Consider the following 21177-nt stretch of genomic DNA (forward strand, 5'->3'; position numbering starts at 1 on the left):
CAGAGACTCTCGAGACAAGCTGGGACAGCAGCGTTTCTGTTGGCAAGGTGCTGTGTGCATGCACACGGTGTGTGCCCGACAGGCAGGGTCACAGTCACTGAGTCTTCTGTGACCAGCATGAGATGTGGAGGCTCTTTGAGGAGAATTTCTTGCAGCAGTTGACTCTTGTGGCTAGGATTTTTCATCTGTGAGGAGTGTCTTTCCAGTGTCTGCCTTCTCTGTAGCAAGTGAAAGTGTCAAGAAGACTGTTGGCATTACAGCATTGTGTGCAGAAAGCATTTGCAGAAAACAGAGAATGCATGTCACCATTTTGCAAAGGAGCCAATAATCCTGAGTGAGGCTTTCATTGCCTGCTGATCTCAAGTGGGGAAATTGTGCTTTTCCACTGGCTGCTGGGCTGCCCAGAAGAGACTGAGAGCAGAGACTCTCTGCTTCTCCTTTTAAATTCTTGCGATAACCAACAAGGTCTGAAGAGGTTAATTTGAGACACTTATTGTGACAGCAGGATCTTGTATTCCTCTTTCGCCCAAATCTGGTAACTTTATCAAAATGATGCAAAGCTGTACACTTCAGAATGGGTAAAAAGGCCTTCCCCAAGGTTCACAAATGACAGTAGCAGTCAGAGAGGATTTTTTTAGCATCAACATATACATTCTCTTTTGATTGTGTCTGGTTCATAAATGTAACTATCTCCCTTTGCATGTTGGGCTCTGCTGCTGAGGAAGAAAAATACACTGTAAATGCAGACGAACCACAAGAAATTAAAAAGCCTACCAGTGTTGGATTTTATCAAGTAAGATGATAGTGTGTCCACACAGCAATGACTATGTAGTGGAGTTCAGAGGTGCTCCTAGTCCTTGGACAGCATTTCTGATCCCTTACCTGTGTTCCTAGGACAATATCTCAGTGTATTGCTTGTGCTGACTGGCTGGAGGTCCCTCTGGGCAAACAGATGGTGTATGGTGAGCTTTTAAGCAGCCAGTTGCAAGGCTGGAGGTAACCAGGCTGTAGGATGCTGGGGTTAGTGCTGATCCTCAGGAGTTTGTTAGTTTGTTAGTCCTGTGTGCTTTCTCTGAGCTCTGGTGGGTAGGAATGAGGACTCCTGATGGCCAAGGGAGTGTTGTTGATGTGCTGCATTGGCTTCCGTGGGACATGGGAAAAGGTGCCCTAAGAAGAAAGCCAAGAGTTTTCCCTGCATTCATTCTGTCTGCAGGTCCCACGTGTGTTGAAGGAAAGCCTTTGAGGAGGTTCCTGGAAGACCATCCCACCTGATTAACAAAGGCTGCTTGGTTGTCTTCTTGTGCTGACAGTTTTCCCAAGAAACAAAGGCAGTTTGAAGGGGTTCTGTATTTTTTGATTAAGTTTTGGTAGGGAGAGACTTGGACAAGTTTATGTAGAGCTCTGTGTGGAGGAGGCTTCTTGCAGAAAGCCTAGGAGCAGTGTTTACTTCCAACTGTGTGTTTTGTGCCTGTTAAAGCAGGCATCCTCCTCTTTTGGGCTTTGAAGGCTGTGATGACAGGGCAGGGAACACTTGGCTTGGGATGCATGTTCTGCTCCTTATGGATATCAAAGAGGGTCCAAGCAAGTGAAGTCTGGCTGTGGGAGCCCTGTTGTGGCAGCAAGCTCCAAAAATAAACAGCAAGTAGGTGTGTGCTTATGCTAGGAGTACAATGAAATGTATTTGCGAACAGTTTACTTGCTGCCTGTGAGAAGTGGATTGCTGGTCCCAGGCTCTGAGAATCAGATGTGGGGAGCAAGAGTCACCAATATTTTTCTGCTTGGTAGATGGGAGGTGGAGTAGTTGCCTTCCTGTTGAGTTGTCGTATGCACGGTGTGAAAAGGTCTGTATTAATCTCACTGTTGTTTTTCAACCCCAAATTGGCCTGGGCAGTGAATGGAGATGCTTGGAAATAGCACAGCTTCTGCCAGTAAGGGGCCAGTGAAAGAGAATGAGAACAGGAGGTCCACATGAGGAAGAAAGACATTTTTCACTTGGGAGATCTGAGTGAGAAGGAGAGCAAACAGTGTCAGAGAGTGCATTGTCCAGCTCTATGTGGACAGTCTCTTGCATCCTGCCAGGGATCTGGAGGAGATGGTATGCTGGAAGGGGATGTTTATGTGATACTGTGCCTCTGAGATTCTTGGCTGGTGTTGATAATTGAGCAACTCAAATCTGTTGGATTTGAGTTGCTCAATTATCATCTTGGACAAGATGTTACTCTGACTTTGCAAATCCCAGGCCCTGTTGTTGGCATTTTGGCAGTGATGCACTTTTTGTCTGTCTTTTTACTGGCTGGATGCCATTCTGCTCCTAGCTGGCTGACAGACCTTGTGCAGGCTTGTCAAGTAACCTTTGTTCAGCAGTGAAGAACAGGATTCCGTTTGTGTGGGACTCCCATTTAAGTGTTTGTGTTCAGGTGATCCTGAAGTAGCGGTTTTATGTAGCGGTGGTATGTACAGAAACATAAGAGTGGGACAAAAATGAGTTTTCCCATGCTGTCCCCATCCTATCTCCAGGAAATCCAGTTGTGTTACCCATTTTCCATGATTTGGAGTCCTGTGTGAAAAGCAAGTGTGGCTGGGCTGCAAGATCAGGAAGGCAGCATGCTGTCTAGACCAAAGCCTGGGGAGTCCGAGGCAGACCTGCTGCGCTTTCAGAACCAGTTCCTGGCAGCCAGAGCTTCACCTGCAGTGAAGGTTGTGAAGAAAGCAGACAAGAGGAAAGGGAAGGAAGGGAGCACAGATGCTGAGAGACCCCCGCTCCAGGACAGCAAAGATGTAGTCATGTTGGATGGTAAATTCATTTGTTTCTTTGAATTACTAAGATTCTCTGTCTCTCAACCTAGTGTTGCTTTTCCCTTGCCTTTGTGCCCTTCTTTCAGTATTATTTATTCCTTAGCCTTGGAAATTGGCTTGTCCAATGCTGCTAGCATCCAGTAGGACCACCTTTGTTGCCTTGGTCCACATTTATCAGCTCTCTGTGGTACCTTGCCAGCAAGAGGTGTTTTCTGTAATTTGTGCTGTTGAACTCTCACTGCTTATTTTGCCAGCTATCCAGACCCAGTGTCTTTGAGATTTACCTCTCCTAGCTGCTCCAGTTTTCAGCCAGCAGATCTGGCTTGTTTTTGTTTTCTCTATCAATAGTAGCTCTAACACTTTTGTCATGTGCTTGATCTCAGAAGCACAAGGTGCTTTTTTAAAAGCAGCAATATAAATCTTACAGTACTTTCTTCCAGGTAGAGGAAATATGATCTACTTATAGCAGGTGGAAAGGAGTTTGTTCATGATCATACAAATCCCTCACATTTAACAGTTTGCAGCAGAAATATGCTGTTTTATGCCTCAACACAACCTGCAAGGACAATACTTGTTTCTATACAGCCTTGCTGTTTCACTTAATACTTGCAGTGAGATCTCAGTACCCTTTCCTGCTTATGGAGCTCTTTGGAAAGACCTTGTGCCAATACATAAATAGAATCTTCAAGCATGTTTCTCTTCACTACACCCTTTAACTTAGAGACAGGGGAATCTTAAGCGTCTTATTGCTTCCTTATCTTTATTTCTCATCAGAGGAATAAAAGGTGTATTAGGAGGCTTTGGTCTGGTACCTACTGCACAGTGGTTGTACACAATAACTTGTTTTCCTTGTTATTGTTTCCCCTCCTCAGGTTTTCCTGATACTCTCCCAGCTCTAACTCCAGTTCCTCCAAAAAAGTCCAAGATCAAAAGTGCTAGTGTCCACTTTGAGGATGAAGATCCAGAGGAAAGATTGGAGAGTCATGATCGACACATTACAGCAGTCCTCAGCAAAATTATTGTATGTCTGTCTTTTGTGTGATGATCTAGTGTTTGTTTATTTGAATGCTCTGAACTAAGCAGGGATGAAGGGCTCTGTGGCTGCATTTTAATTCTACAGTGTAATGAAGCAGCACTGTAGACCAGTGTCCTGGAGCACCTTGAAAGAAAAAAGCTCTTTGGATGTATTTTTTTCTTGTCAGTTAAATATAGTTTCAGATCTACCTTCCAGACCTGACAGCCTACAGGTCACACTGATTGCATGCAGGCATATGCTGTAGTGTGGATTTGGGTGAGTTTCTGGACTCTACTGGGGATGTTCTCTGTGCTTTGCACTGGCCTAGGTTTTCCTTTATCTGATTCTTTGAGTGATGCATGGAGTTTGGCAGCCTAGTCTTTTGGAAAATAGCCTCACTTTGTCTCTGAATAAGCACAAGGTATTCTGAGCCTGATGACAGTGTGAGCTGCAGAGCAGGGAGATTTTGAGCCTGCTGTCAGTTAAATGATACATACATGTCTGGCTATTGAGTTTGAATTTTTTCTTCAGGAACGAGACACCAGTGCAGTAGCAGTGACCATGCCAGTGCCCACGGGAGACCCATTCCCAAGGACATTTCACCGCTCCGAGATAAAAAGTGAGGTAAGATTAGGAGCAGATGTTTTATGCTACCTTTGTTAACAATTAAACTTTCTCCCATTAAATCCTAATGCTTAGTGGGGCTTGGTAGTAGTCAAAATAACCAATTTAGTATGCTGAAGATTATGAGCTAGCTCAACATATCTGTGGCATTGCCACCTGAGTGAAGGAGAGGGTTCTTCTACCAAGCTGCCAATGAGTAGCTACTCCATACCCTGCAGTTAAGTAACATTAGAATCTTCTTGGTTTAGCCTTCTTCAACTAACTTTATAAAGGTGGGTCAAATCTGCAGTGCTGTAATAGAATTGATCCTGTTCTGCTTGTTTTTCTCTGAGGAGCAATCTCTGTTGCTTTGTCCACCAGGTTCTTATTGAAATCGCACCTGATTTCTCCTCCATAACATTGGAGTATGGTTGATCAGGTTATCTTTAGCAGTGCTTTTTGATTTTGACATAATTATTTTCTGAGGCTGTAAAACTGGAAGCCATGGTTGCTATTATCAGTCATTGCTGTAGTAGCAAGGACTGCTAGCTGAGTGGGAGTCAGATGCTGGGAGTTGATATGTGATTGACAGGCTGTGGTTGCTTTTGAGGACGTAGCTTATTTTGAAGGACAGCTTTTTTGAAAGGTGAGAGTAATACTTTTTAAACTACCAGTTTTGCTTATCTGATGTAGAAGTGCTCAAAGCAGCTACCAAATGTTCAGACTGCCTTTTAAGCTTCTTCTCTGGGCTGGAGACATGCAAGAGATTTTTTGCTTAGTCTCCTTTGGATTTCCTGTGCATCCCCTGTGCAAGGCTGTTCAGAGCCATGCCCTTCCATTATCTAGGCAAGCAACACAGTAATTTAACCAGGATTATTTTAGCACTACTCTCCCACTTTACTGTGTAGATCTCTTCACCCTGCTGCTCACTAATTACCTTATAAGAAGTCTGTTCCAAGCATGTGGTGAGCACAGTGAAGTACAGCCCATTTATACTCAGAAATCCAAGGTATTCAGCTATGCAGAGCTTCTGAACAGCAGGAAAGCTGTAACTATTGTGTTTGGTGACATTTTAGATGTATTTTCCTTGCTTGAATTCACTTATAATTAATCATCTTCCTTTTCTAGATGCCAAATCATTCATGTCTTTGTCTCTCTGTCATAGCAGTAAACTGTGTGCTAAAAAATTGTCACATGTGCGCAGAAAGGGACAGGTGACTGCCAGCAACCTCCCTATATCGTGTCCCAAAGTCTGATCTGAGGGTGTCTTTAGGATCACATCTATAAATTTGTTAGTGGCAGGTGTGTAGGGAGACTCTGGATAGAAAAGTGAATACGTGGCTTCCCCGTTTGCAGGTGCAGCTGGGATCTGGAAAAAAAAGCATCTTTGCACAGAAGATGGCAGCAAAAAGAGCTGCTGAAAAGGCAGCGACGGCTCCCTCTGCTGCCGAGTGCGTGGAAGTACGATCAGCTGCTCCGGATGCCTTGGATCCTGTGGGATCCGTGGGCGAGGCGCCTCTCCCCGGCAGCAGGGGTGGTAAGTGGAGAAGGTTCTGCTCATCCAGCTGACCGTATTTACATAGTCTTAGTAACCATAACGTCAGCCCACCACGTTTTTAAATTAGGGTAGCATTGCTGTTCTCAGTTTTGGAATCTCAAGGTCAGTTGGAATGTCTGTATTGTGGCTATGATTTGAAATGGTCTGAGATGCAAACAAAAAATTCTAAGGAGAAAATTCTGAGATGGTTCTAAAAATTTGGTTCGCTTTCTCTCTGGTTTCATTTTTACTTCACACAGGGAGCTAGATTTATTTTTCAAGATTCTTGTCCCCCTTTTCCTTTCTGTTTGTTATATGTAAAGTTTTTCTTGTTTCATCACTGATTTCGACAATTTTGGGAAGAGGGTGGTTCTGTGTTGAAAGCGTTTGAGACCACTGTGATGTGGGTTCTCACTCCTACTGAAATGTTTGAAAGCTCAGTTTTCTGTCACCAGATCTGCTGCCATGAGACTGTGGCTTTGCTCCATAAGGAATGCTGTGAAGCAGTGCTGATGAGTCACTGCCACCTCCAGCAGTTACTTGTCTGACAGCAACGTGACAAGGAAAGATGAAGTCAGTTCAACTGTTACCAGCATCTCCAGGCTTTTTTTTTTATTTGTGTTGTCTGGGGCAGTCCAGTTTTCTTAGGAGCACCCTGTGTCTGGGTTTTACCCTGACATGCTCTTTTTCACATTTAAATAGAGGCGAGATGTCATTTGAAGATTATCACCATTAGGCTCAGGTTTGTGTCAGCCCTGCCCCCTGTTAGAGAATTGGTAAGAGAACTGCCAGGTGTGCTGTGTGTGCACAAGCCCACCATCCAGGTCACTATACTGTGCTTAGTGTATGTCCTATTATAATTGGACATGTATAATTCTGTCTGAGAAAGCTGAAGGGGAAATAGAGCAGCCATATAGCTATCATCCTCTTGAACATGAACACTTCTAAACTGTAATAGCATGACAGAGAGACTACAAAATGCCTTTGCCTCTTCAGCCAGGATGTTGTGGCAGGATCATTGGAAGCAAGAGAAGAGGGGGAGCTTAATTTCTTGTAGTAACAACATATTTGTTTGTTGTAATACTTAGTTTAATTGCTGGTGGTGGGAGGTGTGCTGAAGCTTTTGCCGGGTCACCCTGTCTTATCTCTTTCTGCTCAATATGCACAACAACTGTGGTAATGACATCAAATCTTCCTGGTGTTATGTTGCAAGTCATTGCTGCTGTTTGAACAGGGATTTGATGCTTTCAGGGCTGGCTGGTTACGGGCATAGGGATGGTCCAAGTCTATATGGAGCATATGAATAAAACATAAGCAATAAAGTTGCAAAGTCAGATCCTTGTATAGTGGGTTACAGAAGAGCAGGAGGGTCTCACACTGACCAAAGGAGCATGTTACCTGGTGCAATGCTTAAATGAAATGAACATTTAAAATGGATTTAGATCAGATGATAAAGGAGACTCAGTTTTGTTCAGAATATGAAGAATGTCCCTTGCTGTAACTTCTAATATGTTTAACCCTTGGAGGTGAGTATAGGACATTGTTAGAAGCAAACATGCCTGTGTTGAGAATTGATCCTTTATCATCTGGAAGCTGGTTTACCTCATGTAATTCTCTGTCTTACTCAGCAACTATTTACTAGGTCATGGTTCAGCTGACATACAAATGTGGGTTCAGGCATTCCTGGGCAGAGAAATAATCTAGTATTCACTAGGCTGGAAGAATGCTCTGATGCATCAGTTGTGAATTATGCTGCAGTTTACCTTTTCATGCTGTTGCTTTGCATTAAAGAAACATAATTCCTTTCCCCTGCCATCTTCCTCAAGCTCCCAAAGAAACAAGCTGGAAATTATGTCAACATGTTTGTTGTGACATGGGATGAAAGCACAAATGGTTTAGTTTTGTTTGAAGTTAAGCTAAACTTCTTTACTCCTATTCTAACTTTACTACCAAGGTAGGGGAAAAAAAAAAAAACAAAAGAAATTATGCAAGCCTGTTAATGACAGAGTTGAGATTTATTCATGATGCTGTAGACAGAGATCACTAACTGCTTTCTCTGCTGCTTCTTATAGATAAAGATGATGACTTTTTGACCTCTCAGCGTCCTTGTCTCATAACGGGAGAGGGTCTTGGAAGCCAAAAGAGTGAGGAGGAAGCTCAAGCTATTCACAAAGAGAACTTGGAGAAGCTGCAGTCCATGTCTGAGGAAGAGATCCTGCAGGAGCAGGCGAGGCTTCTGGCTCAGCTGGGTATGTGTTTCCCAGGGTCAGCTCTAGAGTTGAGACAACTTAATGAATGTGTAGGTGTCCCAGAGTCTTAGCAAATTCACAGGTCAACGATGGGAACTTGGAATTCCTGCTCATTCCATATGTGGATAATCTTACTTCCATGTCATGTCAATAGCTTATGAGTAAGAACTAAGTGTGAAGAAATTAAATAGTGTTTATTCTTCAGTGAGGGTAGGTTTGGCTTAAGTCTTTCTTGTCACCCCTCTGCTGTGGGTTAAGATGATCCATGAACTTTATTGGCTTGCACTCCAAATACATAGTTGCACATAAATGTTTAAGGTCCTAAAATGTAGTTTTTTGAAGCTGATAAGAAACAGTGTCATAGCAATGCTGAGGTGAGAAAGAATCCTTGGTCTTCCCCTCCAAAATACCTAAAACTCGGGCCAGAACTGTCAGTACCCGGATAGAGAGAACATATGGGCATGTGGGAGATTTCAATTCAAACCTATACTTGTAGAGCAGAAAAACTTGAAATTAGCCTTGACTTTTAGAAAAAGTGTTTTAATTTTCACACTGTTGGGTACAGGCATATTCTAGCAGGGGTCTGGTCTCTGGTTTGGAGCCCCGGCCACAATGGTGCTCTGAGAATGCCTGTCACTGGCAGCTGATGACAAGGTAGAGGAGAGCACTGAATGTGGTGTGTTTGATAAGACTTCATGTGATCTGGGCCACTGCAACACTTGCTGGCGTTAGTTTGATTAATTTATATGCTCAGGAAGAGCAGATGTACAGATGTAGGTGGCAGACAAGGATTTTTTAAATTCTCATGATTTCAGGTCCTCTAGCATCAAATTTAGATATGAGTGGCATTTTAGATGCATAAGTCTCTTGTAGGTTCAGCTTAAAGATCATTTTAATTATCTTCACTTCATCGCAAGCAACATGGGTATAACTGGAAAGGTGGCAGAGGAACTACACAAAATAATTGCAGCCAGATTGTTTGGGTACATCCTTCATTCAGACACCCAAGTATTTTATTTGGCTTCACTGCTTATAACAATGTCATGTGTATCAAAAATAGCCTGATTACATACTTGCTTCTCGTGAGTGATTTGTGATTTTTTTGCTCCTTGTCCCCACCACTCTGTCCTTTGGGATATTAGTGAAGTGAATACTTAAAGAGTTGAAAAAGGATGGGATGTATTGTAAGTATTTTTCAACAAGATTTTCTGAAGCAATGCATTTTTATATGCCTTGTAGATTACAATAGTAGATACTTTAGTCTTTTGAGGCCTTAAAGAAACTGGGAGTAATTTTGGAATTCCCAGAATATCTGTGGGTAGAGAATTATACATGATGAAACACTTCTAAACTAAATTGCTGACTTACAGATGGATTTAGGAGCTGGACAGGCACAGAGCTGTGAATTAAGGAGACTTTCTCCAAATTTGGGAGTGTGAATGATTTGTGCATGTTAAATGCTGTCCAGCCCGTGAATTAACTTCTTGGTTATGAAGCAGATGATACTCCGTGGTGTGAAGTATGAGAATGGGTACATAGTTCTGTGCTGGGCAGTGTCTTATTGTTGGTACTGTGCTGGTTTTGTTGGTGGAGACTCTGGACAGAACTAGGCTTAGTTTCTGATGTACTGTGCACAGATTGACATCAGTGACTTTTTTGTCACTGTGTGAAATGATTAAATAATGAATACAGTCTTTCCTTGCTCTGTACAGTGAAGTGCAAGAAAGTGAGAGCTCTTGCCTGCATTCAGAAAAAATAGGAATATTTTAATGAGACTGGGCTGAATGCCTGTTCTTCACCAAGGACAGTTTAAACTGCATCATTGAGGAGAATGTGCAGCAATCATGAGTGTGGGATAGATGTTTCAGAGACATGGGAGTCATTTTTCAGATGACTTATCTCAGGTACAGAGCATTTCTCAACTGCTTGTCTTTTGTCCTCCAAAGAATAAATAACCACTGTAGGTGTTATGTTCTACTTTATATATCTCTGACACAGCTTACTGGAGTAATTCTGTACCTTGTTGAGGCACAATGCTCAATCTCTCACTGTTCACCTCTAGCATAAGCATCCCAACACCATCTTCTGGAGAGGAGTGTTCAGAGACAGTGCACTCCATCCAAAATGATGTGGGATATCTGTAGCAGATCTGAAAGTAAAATGATGATCTTAAAGCCATATGAACATAGTCTGTCTTTCAAAACACATCTACCTCCCAAATGTTTCTCTTCAAAGCATGAAGAGAATGGCTGTGTCTTTTTTCTGGGTGTTGTTCAGACCATAATTGGAATGGAGAGTCAGTTCAGGACAATCAAAGATCACCTTGTAACACAATATCTGAGCTATGACTTGCAGTTCTACTGCAATTCAATAAAGATTAGGTAATTCTTGTGGGGTCTGTCGTGTGTATTCTTCTCATGTTCAGATTGATGCCACTGGCTGGCACCACAGAACAGAATTTTCTCCACAGTTTATAGTCATGCTTAGATGTCCCATTTGAGTGGCAGTGAGGGGAAAAGAAGCAGTTATCTTTATTTGTAAGTTGGGAAAATAGAATTTTTGTGGTTGCTTTACCCTGAAAGACATTTGTCAGTTCTTTCTCTGGTGTCTCCTCACCAGACAGTTACACCCACCTTATGTGTCTAAGGGGTCATGAAGCAGTGGAGGGCCTCAGTTTGAAGAGAAGTGACAGCTGGTAAGAGAAAGAGGACATGTAGAAAAGACTGAAACATAAATAGCAGGAGCTATAGGCATGTGAAGTATTTTGAGACTTTCTGTCACATCTCTGTCTGTCTCTTTGTCAATACTTGCAGATCCCAGTTTAGTTGCTTTCTTGAAATCACAACGTGGTAACAATGAAGGCCAGAAAAAGGAATTAAAAATGGAACTGAACAGACCGGAGGAGTTTGTGGAATCTCTGCCTGTGGCTCAGCATGGTGTAAGATCATCTCTTTCCATGCAGGAGTCAGGTCTGGAAGAACGTGTAAGGAAGGAAGAAAATATGAAGGTAGAAATCATGGGTAAGAAACAAAGTGCATATTGTTAATTTTCTGAGCAGAAATATAAGATTTGTGTAGTATTTACATCAATCTACTTTGTAGTGATCCAAATCTGAATTTTATGATTATTTTTAAAAAATATGTATTTTGGGTTCAAAAAAGACATCTCTAGATGGGCTCCACAAATTAGAAAGGTGGTACACTATGTAATGAAAGTGGCCTGTTCATAGGGAGATCTTGTTTTTTGAAATTTGTTCTAAGGCCTCTCAAGGGAAAATGTGTGTTAAACTAGGCATCATTGCTCTTCTGTTCAGTCATGTGAACAAGGAAACAGAAGAATGTAGTAGTGAGATTCAGCTGGTGCCTGAATAATTTCTTTTAACTGATACTGGTTGGAGACAAGAGAGTGTTGGGTAGGTAAGGGTTAACAATTTGTTCACAGGATAGCACAGAGATGACAGTCACTCTCACTTCAGGGAAATTGCTCATATAGAGCATGTATGTCTTAGTGTGACATTGCTCCTGAGGGCCCCACTCTGTGTCTTGTATCTCAGAAGCCACCCAGTGATTTTCACAGAACAGGGTTCTTTTCTTTGTGCTTTGGATGGAGGGGGAAGCACTAAGGTGTAGAATGTCCTGCTTTTCATGGAGTGCTACTGAACTATTGCCTCCTATGACAGAACCTTTTAATGCTTAATATGTGCCTGTATGAGGAGAAAGCTGCTTTATCTCCAGTAGTTAGAGCAACCCCATATATTCTCATGGCACAGAAAGGACTAGCTTTCCATTTAGGCTTCTGCTCTTACTGTTGCTTTCCTCACTGCATTTTTTCTTTAGCAATTTCATTTTCTCTGTTGTGATTTTTAAGCTTTCATTGTCATTTCCCCCCTACTTTTGTTGTCCTGCAATTTCATGTCAATTTTTGCTTTTCTCCATCTCTTGATCCTCTCTTCTAATGCATCCTTTGTGTTCCAGTGTAACCTGCAGAGTGATTAAAGAAGTCTCTGAGTCACTTTGGGATTTCAGCTTGATGTTTGCAAGGGATAACAAGTATTTACCATTTTCTTGCTGAGAGGGATGAGTCTGTCAGTGTATATGTGTGTGTCTACATGTGCACGAGAAGTAAAGCTCAGCCTCTTTTTGAGGAAGACACTTCACTGAACAGTCCTTTTGCAGTTTCTCCCCAAGTTTTACTTTTCCACAAATCCATCTTAATTAAGGGGACTATTTTTAGTTCTTTTTAGTCCCAGAACAACTGAGTGCATAAATAGCACCAGGTCAAGTGACATCTTTTCATCTCCTGAGAGCAATAGAAGCATGTTTTTCAGCCTGTAATGGTAATAATAGTAATGCTCTTGGGAATAGCTGAGTGTTTAAAACATTCTGAACTGACATCTTTTGCCTCCTATAGAAGACAGCACAGAAAAAAAAGAGGAGTTTTTCCAGGATATTTGGAACAGCAAAGGGTGAGCTGAAACACAGTTAAAAAAACAAGGGAAGCCTTTTCAGTACCTTAGTTTATGCCTGCAGCCCATCTTGGCCATTAGGAGATGTAAAAATTAATTTGACATTAGCACTTATTGTTGGAATTTCAGCATCTGTTTATACTCAGAAGTAAATGCAGCATGAATAGCCCAGCAGAAATGGTCACACTGAATTTTTGGTGATGACACAAAGCAATAAGATTGCTGAAAAGTCAAACCTGCCTCTAATGACATAAAAGGCTACTGTTTATTAGATGCAAAATAGGGAAACCTGTATCCAGCAACTTGTAACCTTATCAAATGGAAAAGTAAATTCTGTCACTGAGAGAAAAGAGGAAGCAAAGCAAAAAGAGGAGAGGTTGAGTGGTAGCCTTTAATGTAACCCAAGTCTGAGAAAGTTCAGTGCAAATGTTGCGTTCACACTGCCAGCTTGTGCTTCTGTAAAGGAATTTCTCATTAACAGTCTGCTGATGCCTTGAAATACATATCCATCTTTTCTTGTTGACAAGATCATTGGGCTTCTAGTAACATGCATAATCTTATTCATAAAATGATTAGCTCAACCCTGTCAATTTAGTGATTAATAGAGAAAACATTTTGTTAAATTATAAATGTCGATATATTTTGTTTTTCTGCTGATTCTATTTCCTCTCCTGTTGCATCTACCACCCACAAACATTCCACTTTGATACATTTCAGATGCTTTTTCCTTCACTTCAATTAAAATGCATGCTGAGCCTTTGGCTGAAATTCTGCAGAACAGCTTTCTGGCTGAGCAAGATAACTCTGTGCTTGGTTCCTTGCCTGATTCAATACCACATTGATCATAAGGGTGAAGCTTCATTCTGGAGAGGATGAGTGCCCTTCTTGAAAGTTTATCTGCTAATTGGAAGAAAGTAAAAGGTTAAGTTTCAGGCCAGTTATCAGCAGGAAAAGATCTGATGAAAGAAGAGCATCTCTGTGGGACTCGTTGTTCCTTGCAAGAGAGGACCGACCGGAGTGCTAGGATTAATAACTGCAATGCAGATGAGTTCTGGGCTGCTCCAGCAGGAGTGATGCTAATGCTTTCCATGCCCTTAGGGGCTGCCTGTTACTGTCCTTACACGTGCTTTCTTTTGAGATAGCAAAAACTTCTTAGCTCATCTCTTCATATTTTGGTTTGGGGTAGTATCCTAGTAGCAAAGCCTTACCTTTCCTGGTTAAATCTCTCTTCACTTCACTTGTGAGATTCTTCCACATGGTGATGTGTCCCTTTCCTAGGGCAGCTGTTGTGATGTCAGGCACGAATGTCTTGTTTCTCAAATTCTTGTAGTCAAAGCTCTTTATAAAGCTAAATTAGTAATTTCTTCCTTTAGTATTTGCACCTTTGAAATTCTTGTTCAACTGTCCAGTTTCCCCACTGAGCTGTCTGTGGAAAGCTGTGCAAATTTTCAGCTGTTTTGATCTTTTCTTCTCAAGCTGATGTCTTCAAGCCTTTAGGGAGGGATACTGGATGGCAGCATCACAAATGCAACCAGAGCACAAATATTGAGCTGCCTTCAGTGTATCTAGGCCAAAATCTTGCTGAGTTCCTGTAATTTTCTGGGACTCTGCTTTAATACTTTTCAATTTCGTGTCCCCCTTAACACTGTCTTTCTTGAGTGATACTAGTTTCCTTTCTCAAAAGTACGGCTGATAGTATTTTTTCTGCACTGGTTCTGATAATTTTGCCTTACTTGTGTCCTGACTTCTGTTCAACTTCTCCTAAATTAGCATTGTCTCAATTTCATTACTGTGCTGTTTACTTCCTCTTCTTGCTCTCATGAAAGATGAGAATAGATCAAAATAAACCTTTGATGTTTATGCATTAGACAATAGTCAGTTTGAAAATTGTTTTCTTTTTATTTTACATAATCTTATATTTGATACAGTATTTAAGATGAGTAGCTTGGCAAAGAAGGAATAGTATTTCCTTCATCACTGCCTTGGATGGTAAGACTGACATTTCTTTCTTCCCACACAAAGATGATGATCTGCCTGTGAAGCCCAGGAAGGAGTGGATTCACATGGACAATGTAGAATTTGAGAAGCTGGAATGGATGAAAGATTTGCCCTCACCTCGGCAGAAGAAAACCAAAAAGGTTTGAAAGCAGAAACTGATACTTTGCATGTTTGTGTCTGGATCATGCTTCTCAGCAGTAACAGTTTTGAAGGCTTCAAAAACAAGTCCTCTGGCGTCTCAGTCTGTGGACTTTCATCAGGTTGAAAGATTCCCCATTTTCTTTCACAGAATGGGATGATACAGGATTAGTTCAATCTGTAGCAACTGAGGAGAGCTAGGAAGTGAGAGTCTAGCCATTGTAATCTGGGATGAAACAGGTGTAAAACTGAGAAAAAAGGAAAGATAGGGGTATATTTTTAAAAAAGAATTTGAGGCCTGAGGAGTTTTTGAACTGTTATCTTCTGGCAGGTGATGTAAAAAGTGTTATTTTAAGAGATGAATTGAGTGGACAGCAATAGAAATAATCGTTTTCTCCCTCCACCCTTTTGCCATAGGGAATGCAAGCTCGATTCAGTTTAAAGGGAGAATTGATTCCTGCAGATGCGGATTTGCCAACACATCTGGGCTTGCACCATCACGGAGAAGAGGCAGAGGTAGGTGGGTGTAATATAATAGAAAAGGTACCCACATTTCTGTTTTCTGTGTTAGATTTTGTAGATTCCTTTTGTATCAAGCTTCTCAGTGACAAAAGACCCTTCTGAAAGTGCAGTAATTTTTCTTTAGAAACAAACTCCTGAAGACAAGTTGTGTCTGCATGCATGAACTGCATTATTTCCAGAAAACTGTTGATGCTTTTTCTCTTTAATGCTATTAAAGTTCTGTGGTGTTGGAAAAAGGTGCACATACTTCCTTTGCTTAAGAAATTCAATTTTCTCCTGTGACATCTAAGATTAGAATGTCTTCTGCAATTGCCACAAAGCGGCAAACAACATTGGCTTGCAATTTATCTTCCTTTATGCAGTGTGTTACAGGTAATCTTATTTTAAGGGGCCTGTTTTTAGCTGTAGCTGAGGGTGTTTTTTGGTTTCTTTTTGTTTCCCCCTGCCATTTAGAGAGCTGGTTATTCTCTGCAAGAGCTCTTTCATCTGTCTCGCAGCCAAGTTACACAACAGAGGACACTGGCTCTACAGGTCTTAGGTCGCATTGTTCAAAGGGTAAGTCACTTCAAGGAATTTCTCCCCATAACTCAAGCTTCTGGTGGATCAGGGCCCAGATTCTCGTACTAGTTGTTTGTTTTCTGCTGTTCTGCTGTTCAGTGAAGATGAGCAAGGTCACCAACAGGGCATTCTGTTCCACTGAGGATCCTTACTGTTAGATAAGCTAAGTGTTGGGATGTAACAAACTGAGATGCAGGTTTCTCTGGATAATTCCAGAGTATTGTTCTCCCAACAGGTTGTTTCAGGTGCTGTTCAGCAGCAGTGGTGTAATTTCAGTTCTCTTATTAATTTGGATGCACATTGATTTTTTTAAATGTTATTTTTGTGACAAGCCTATTCTTGGCATTGACCCTTTCACTCCTGTTGTCTGAGCCAGCTTCATGATGTGCATTTTCTGTAGGAGGTGAGAAAGAGGCAAGCCTACTCATAGAGCAATGTGCCAAGGGGAAAAAGCAAAATGAATACTTCAGTGCACATTTCTACCTAACTTTTGGGGGAAGTGCTAACATTCCCTCTAATGGCACTGGAATAGAGAAGAAGGAACTTGGTGGTTTTGAGAAAGGTGATGGAGCAGAACACAATGAAGTCAAAAGATGAGTGCAGACTTTAGAAAGGAGAATTTCTTGCACCAAGGAACTATAATCGTGTTCTTCTGTAGAATGAATGGAGGATAAACTATAGGAAGAATAACCTTCACACAGTTCATCAGCTTTACAGTAGAAGTGGAAAGAGGCAAAGATGTAAAATGTTGAGATGTGACAGCCCAGAGATGTATCCAGCTGAGATGACACAGCCTTAACCATGGCTCTGTCTGGCACTTTCCAGGCCAGGGCTGGCGAGTTTGCTTCCTCGTTGAAGGGCAGCGTTCTGCGTCTGCTGCTTGATGCTGGCTTTCTCTTCTTGCTGCGCTTCTCGCTGGATGATGCAGTGGAAAATGTCATGGCAGCATCTGTTGGTGCTCTCCGGGCTCTGCTGGTGTCACTTGATGATGAGGTAAGATCATCACTCAGAGCCTGGGTTTGATTTAGGCTGAGCTGTTTACAGGGATCAGAATGAGAAGACACATTGTAAGTAGCTTGAACAAAGGTTTACTGGACATGTTAGCTTAATGGTGAGTAGAATTTGTCATTGCTGTCCTTTGAGACAGATGATGGAGTGTGTTATCCCAGTTTGAAGGATTTAGGTATCTTTTTTTCTCACTGTTTGAATTACCTCTGCCCTATGATTAAATTCAGTGCATGCTGATGAGTTTCTTCTTTTTATATCTTTGCAACCTAGATCAGATCACCACTAATGTATGTGTAGAATTTTTTTTAATATGTTCCCTTAGGTTGTTATTTCATAGTTTTTCTGCTTCTTAACAGATTAAATATTCTCCGTGCTTTCCTTTATGCCTTATAATAATGCTGTTCTCTTTTTCTCTCATTGTCCATTTTCTGATGTTCCCATGTGTTTTTGAACACTGATGCATACCTAAATTTGCCTGCTCATGTGTTTATTTTCTCACTGATGCTTTTTCACCTGTTAGAAGGTTGACTTCTTGTAGATTTTCAGGGCTACTAGACAGCCTAGAGCAGCCAGATTAAGATGTACTCCTGGTTGGACAGAAGTAGTCTGATATAGACTGTCTTCCAAGTATCTTCCTTGAGAGCTGCTTTTCTGTTTAACTTCAAAGGGGCTGGTGATAGAAGAGATGGGGTAGAAGTACCCTGCAACTTCTGCCAGGCCTGTAGAGCTGTCCTAGTGGGAGGCAAGAGAAATGAAGGAGTAGGTAGCTTTCTCCACATTTTGCTACTTTTCTATCTATGAGCCCAGTAGAGTTCTGCTAGATGAGTCCTGCCCACCCATCGTAGGTAGTTAGTACTATGAATCAGCTTCTTAATGTACTTTTTCTCTCCTCTGGTGTTACTCTGGTTTATAAGTGTCTGCAGTGCTCTGATTTTTCAGATCAAAGCTTATGGTGGGATGTTTTGTGTAAGTGGGGATTGCTGACTCTTGCTGCCAGAAGCAGCACTGTGAATGCTGTGTCAGTATATTTTCTAACCCAAAGAGTCCTTCCTAGAGTCCAGTGTTGCTGAATTTCAAAAGGTCTCTGAGAAAGGGACAGGGTTGGAAGCCTGGCCCTCTGCTCTAGGATTTTTAAGACAAATAGGATTTATCCACACCATAAACACAGAAGATCAACACACATAAAAATCATACTGTTTGAAGGTATTGTTTATCCTTCAATGGCTATGGGAAGGAAGCAACTTTCTTTTTGTTTCCTTTGATGACCCAGGTACCTCATCTTAATGCTTTTCCTTCTCTTGGTGGAAGGAAGATTATAGTCCCAAACTCTGTATTCCAGATGGACTCATGGCTTCATGCCCTCAAGTCAGGCCTCTTCTGACCATGCCATTCACTCGTCATGTTCAGTTCATATTGCATTGGGGGATGTTCTGATGTCTGATAATAGCTTGCGCTTCCTTGGTACTTGGCAATTGAAGTCTGCCACTACTTTTCTTCTAATATGGTGTTTGTTTCTGATTGTGGGTGCGGAAAATAGAAAATTTTAGCAGTTATTAAGCAGTGCAAGCATTTGATTTGGCTGTGTTTCATATTCTAAAACATTTGGGGGGAAGTAGGTCTGTTATGGGAGCAATCCTCTCTCTGAAGAATTGGAACTATTACCCTATTTGGGCTGTTATCCTAGAACTTGAGAGGCCCTGACACTGTCATCAGCTGTGAACAAAAAAAGAGGTTTTTCTAATTGCTTAAGCTGAGGGATGTTCAAACAAAAGTGTAGCAAACATGAACAAATAGACCAAGTAGTCTTTATCATATCAATTTTTGCATGATCTTTCTGTTATTTGTGACCTAGGTTCCCCAGAGGTCCGAAAGTAGGAAGCCAATAAATTTCTGTTTAATGCCTAGAGCCTTGGTAGTTTTTTTATTTGTTTATTTACTTATTTATAATCCTATTTTTCCCAGTTAAACTAGATTTCTGTTAGCTGTGTAATGAATTTAATTCACGTCACAGTAATTCTTTTTACAAGGTTTTTCCCTGTAGTCTGTGTGTGTGTAAAGCCAAAATAATTTCCCTGAAAAAGCATTGAATTCTACTTGTATATGTTTAGAATAGCTTTTATTGTCTTCATGTTTTCTTGGGATTATAAAGGAATCAATAAAGCATTCCATATTCAAAAGCATCCCTGAAAAGTTTTTGTCTTTGTCTTTTTGTTTTTCTTGATGAGAATTTTATTCTGTATGCTTTACCACTCCTTCTAGAAATATCTAGATTGGACTTTCTCCTGGTACCAAGGAATGGCTGCATTCCCCTTTGTCCCTAACAATGAGGAGGAAGAAGAGGAGGAAGAGAAAGACTTAAATGGAACAGAGGAATCTCAAAATAAAAAATTAAAGGATGAAAACAACCCAGACCCAGATGTGGCCCGATACGATGTTGTAAAGGTAAGTACAGAGTTAGACCCAGAATCTTCTTATGAAAATAGGCTCAGCACAGTGCTGTATGTGCTGTTGAAACATCCACCCTCCTGTGCATGCTGGACAAGAGCATTCTGAACAAGAATTAGAACTCTTTCCTGGCTATTGGTTATTGTTTTTCTGTCATATATTACCAGGAGGATAATTTTATTGGTCTCTAAAAATGCTGAGACTTGACTTGTGTGATTTCAGTATTAATAATTATCTCTTAACTTCCTCTAGGGAATTCAGCACAAACACACTGATGACCTGATAAGATGTCCTGAAAGACTGCATACAGACACGACTTTCAGGCTCACTTACTTGAATTAAAAATAAAAAGGTTCCAGTCATTATTAAAATGTCTATATGCACTTTTCAGAATTTAAACTAGTTAAATTTAATCTACTAGTTCAGAACTAGTAGATTTGTACAGTGATACTCTTTTTTTTTTTATTTGACATAAGGTGGCTATTTACCATTTCCCCAAATGTCATGTTTGCATTTCTCAGATTAAGATTTTTACAGTATTCAGAATGAACTGCTCCCACATTTTAAACCTAATCCTGTATTTTTCATAGGAGATGTAAACCCAGCAAACTTTGTTATCTCAAAACTCAGCCTTGGTGGAACCAATGCACCCCTCTTGCCCGCTGCACTTAATCCTTGAGCTTGGGTTTGAACAGCACTTGGTCTAAAAGCATCATTGGGTGCATGAATTACTGTACTTGGGCATTTGGTCTTGTTTAGAGGCTTCATGATTTCAGATGTGTTGTGCTAGGTGTGTGGCACTGTTTAAAAAATGTAACAAAAGGGTGGTAGATAGACAGGAGATCAGTTTGTGATTCTGTAAACTGTGTCATGGTTCAGAGTAATTCAGCTTGTTCTGAGTGGGCTGTACTTAGAAGGTGTTTGGGATCAAATTCCCCTCTGTTCCCATTGCTGTGCAGTTCCATTTCATGCTTGCTTATTGGCTGTTACAACCCAATTGTTCCACACAGTTGGAAAAAGAGTATTTAAACTAGCTGCTGAACTTGGTCAGGCCTAGAGCTACAACGTGCTTGGCTGCAAATTTTTAAAAGTATCAGTAATATGAATGCATTCCTGATTCTGGAAAAAGGCAAATCCATAAGACCTGCATCACACTGTTATGTAAATTGATGATTTGTTTGTGGCAATGCCACTGATCATAAAAATCAATCATCCCTATGCATCTCTTTTCTTACTGCAAAATAGGAATTTGTGTCTGTTCTCTGTTTCTGTCAGCTTTCTCTGATGTGACAGGTACTCTCAGAGTGCTGCATTAGCTGGAGGTGGTGTCTAACCAAAATTATTCAAGGACCACAAGAACCTTTCTTTTATATCCCTGTCACTTAGAGTTTCATACTCTGGAAAACACAAGTATCCAAACCCCTCCAGTGGTCTGATTCAGAACAGAACTAAAGCTGTTTCTGCTCTGTTAGATAACTGTTGCTCTTTGCCAGCATACTTGCAAATACACAGAAACTTGTTTCATGACTGCTAATTTTAAAACAGTCTCTGGAGAGGATGTAATCTCCTTTTGGGTTTCAGCAATTGAAGAACAGAGAGCACTTGTTTAGACTCTTACAGATTTTTTTTCTCTTTTTTTTAACACCTTTCAGGGACTTTTGAAGACAAGGATCCAGCACCGGCTGAGGTACATCCTAGAGGTGGTGCGACCTGTTCCATCAGTAGTTCTGGATATACTGCACATCCTCACCCATATAGCAAGGCACTCCTCTGAGGCATGCAGCCAGGTAAATCTCCCAGTGTATAAGAGCTTGGGAATAATAGAGAAAGGTTTGGAAAGGGA

The 21177-nt window shown here is 41.1% G+C and overlaps 1 protein-coding gene across 1 annotated transcript in view; it reads left to right on the forward strand.

Moving 5' to 3' along the window:
* The window catches only part of RPAP1 (RNA polymerase II associated protein 1), a 38853-nt gene that overhangs the window by 533 nt on the left and 17143 nt on the right, over positions 1-21177 (forward strand). The window contains exons 2-13 of the mRNA XM_071427344.1: positions 2518-2794; positions 3669-3817; positions 4343-4435; positions 5771-5951; positions 8024-8200; positions 11014-11220; positions 14688-14803; positions 15219-15317; positions 15777-15878; positions 16707-16874; positions 19149-19331; positions 20987-21121. Of these exons, the coding sequence (XP_071283445.1) occupies positions 2605-2794; positions 3669-3817; positions 4343-4435; positions 5771-5951; positions 8024-8200; positions 11014-11220; positions 14688-14803; positions 15219-15317; positions 15777-15878; positions 16707-16874; positions 19149-19331; positions 20987-21121 (1800 nt within the window). The 5' untranslated portion in view covers positions 2518-2604. The remainder of the gene's footprint in view (positions 1-2517; positions 2795-3668; positions 3818-4342; positions 4436-5770; positions 5952-8023; positions 8201-11013; positions 11221-14687; positions 14804-15218; positions 15318-15776; positions 15879-16706; positions 16875-19148; positions 19332-20986; positions 21122-21177) is intronic.

This window comes from Agelaius tricolor, unplaced genomic scaffold (assembly GCF_023055355.1).
Source record: "Agelaius tricolor isolate 1412-34295 unplaced genomic scaffold, bAgeTri1.0.p SCAF_5, whole genome shotgun sequence".
In the NCBI taxonomy this organism is placed as follows: Eukaryota; Metazoa; Chordata; class Aves; order Passeriformes; family Icteridae; genus Agelaius; species Agelaius tricolor.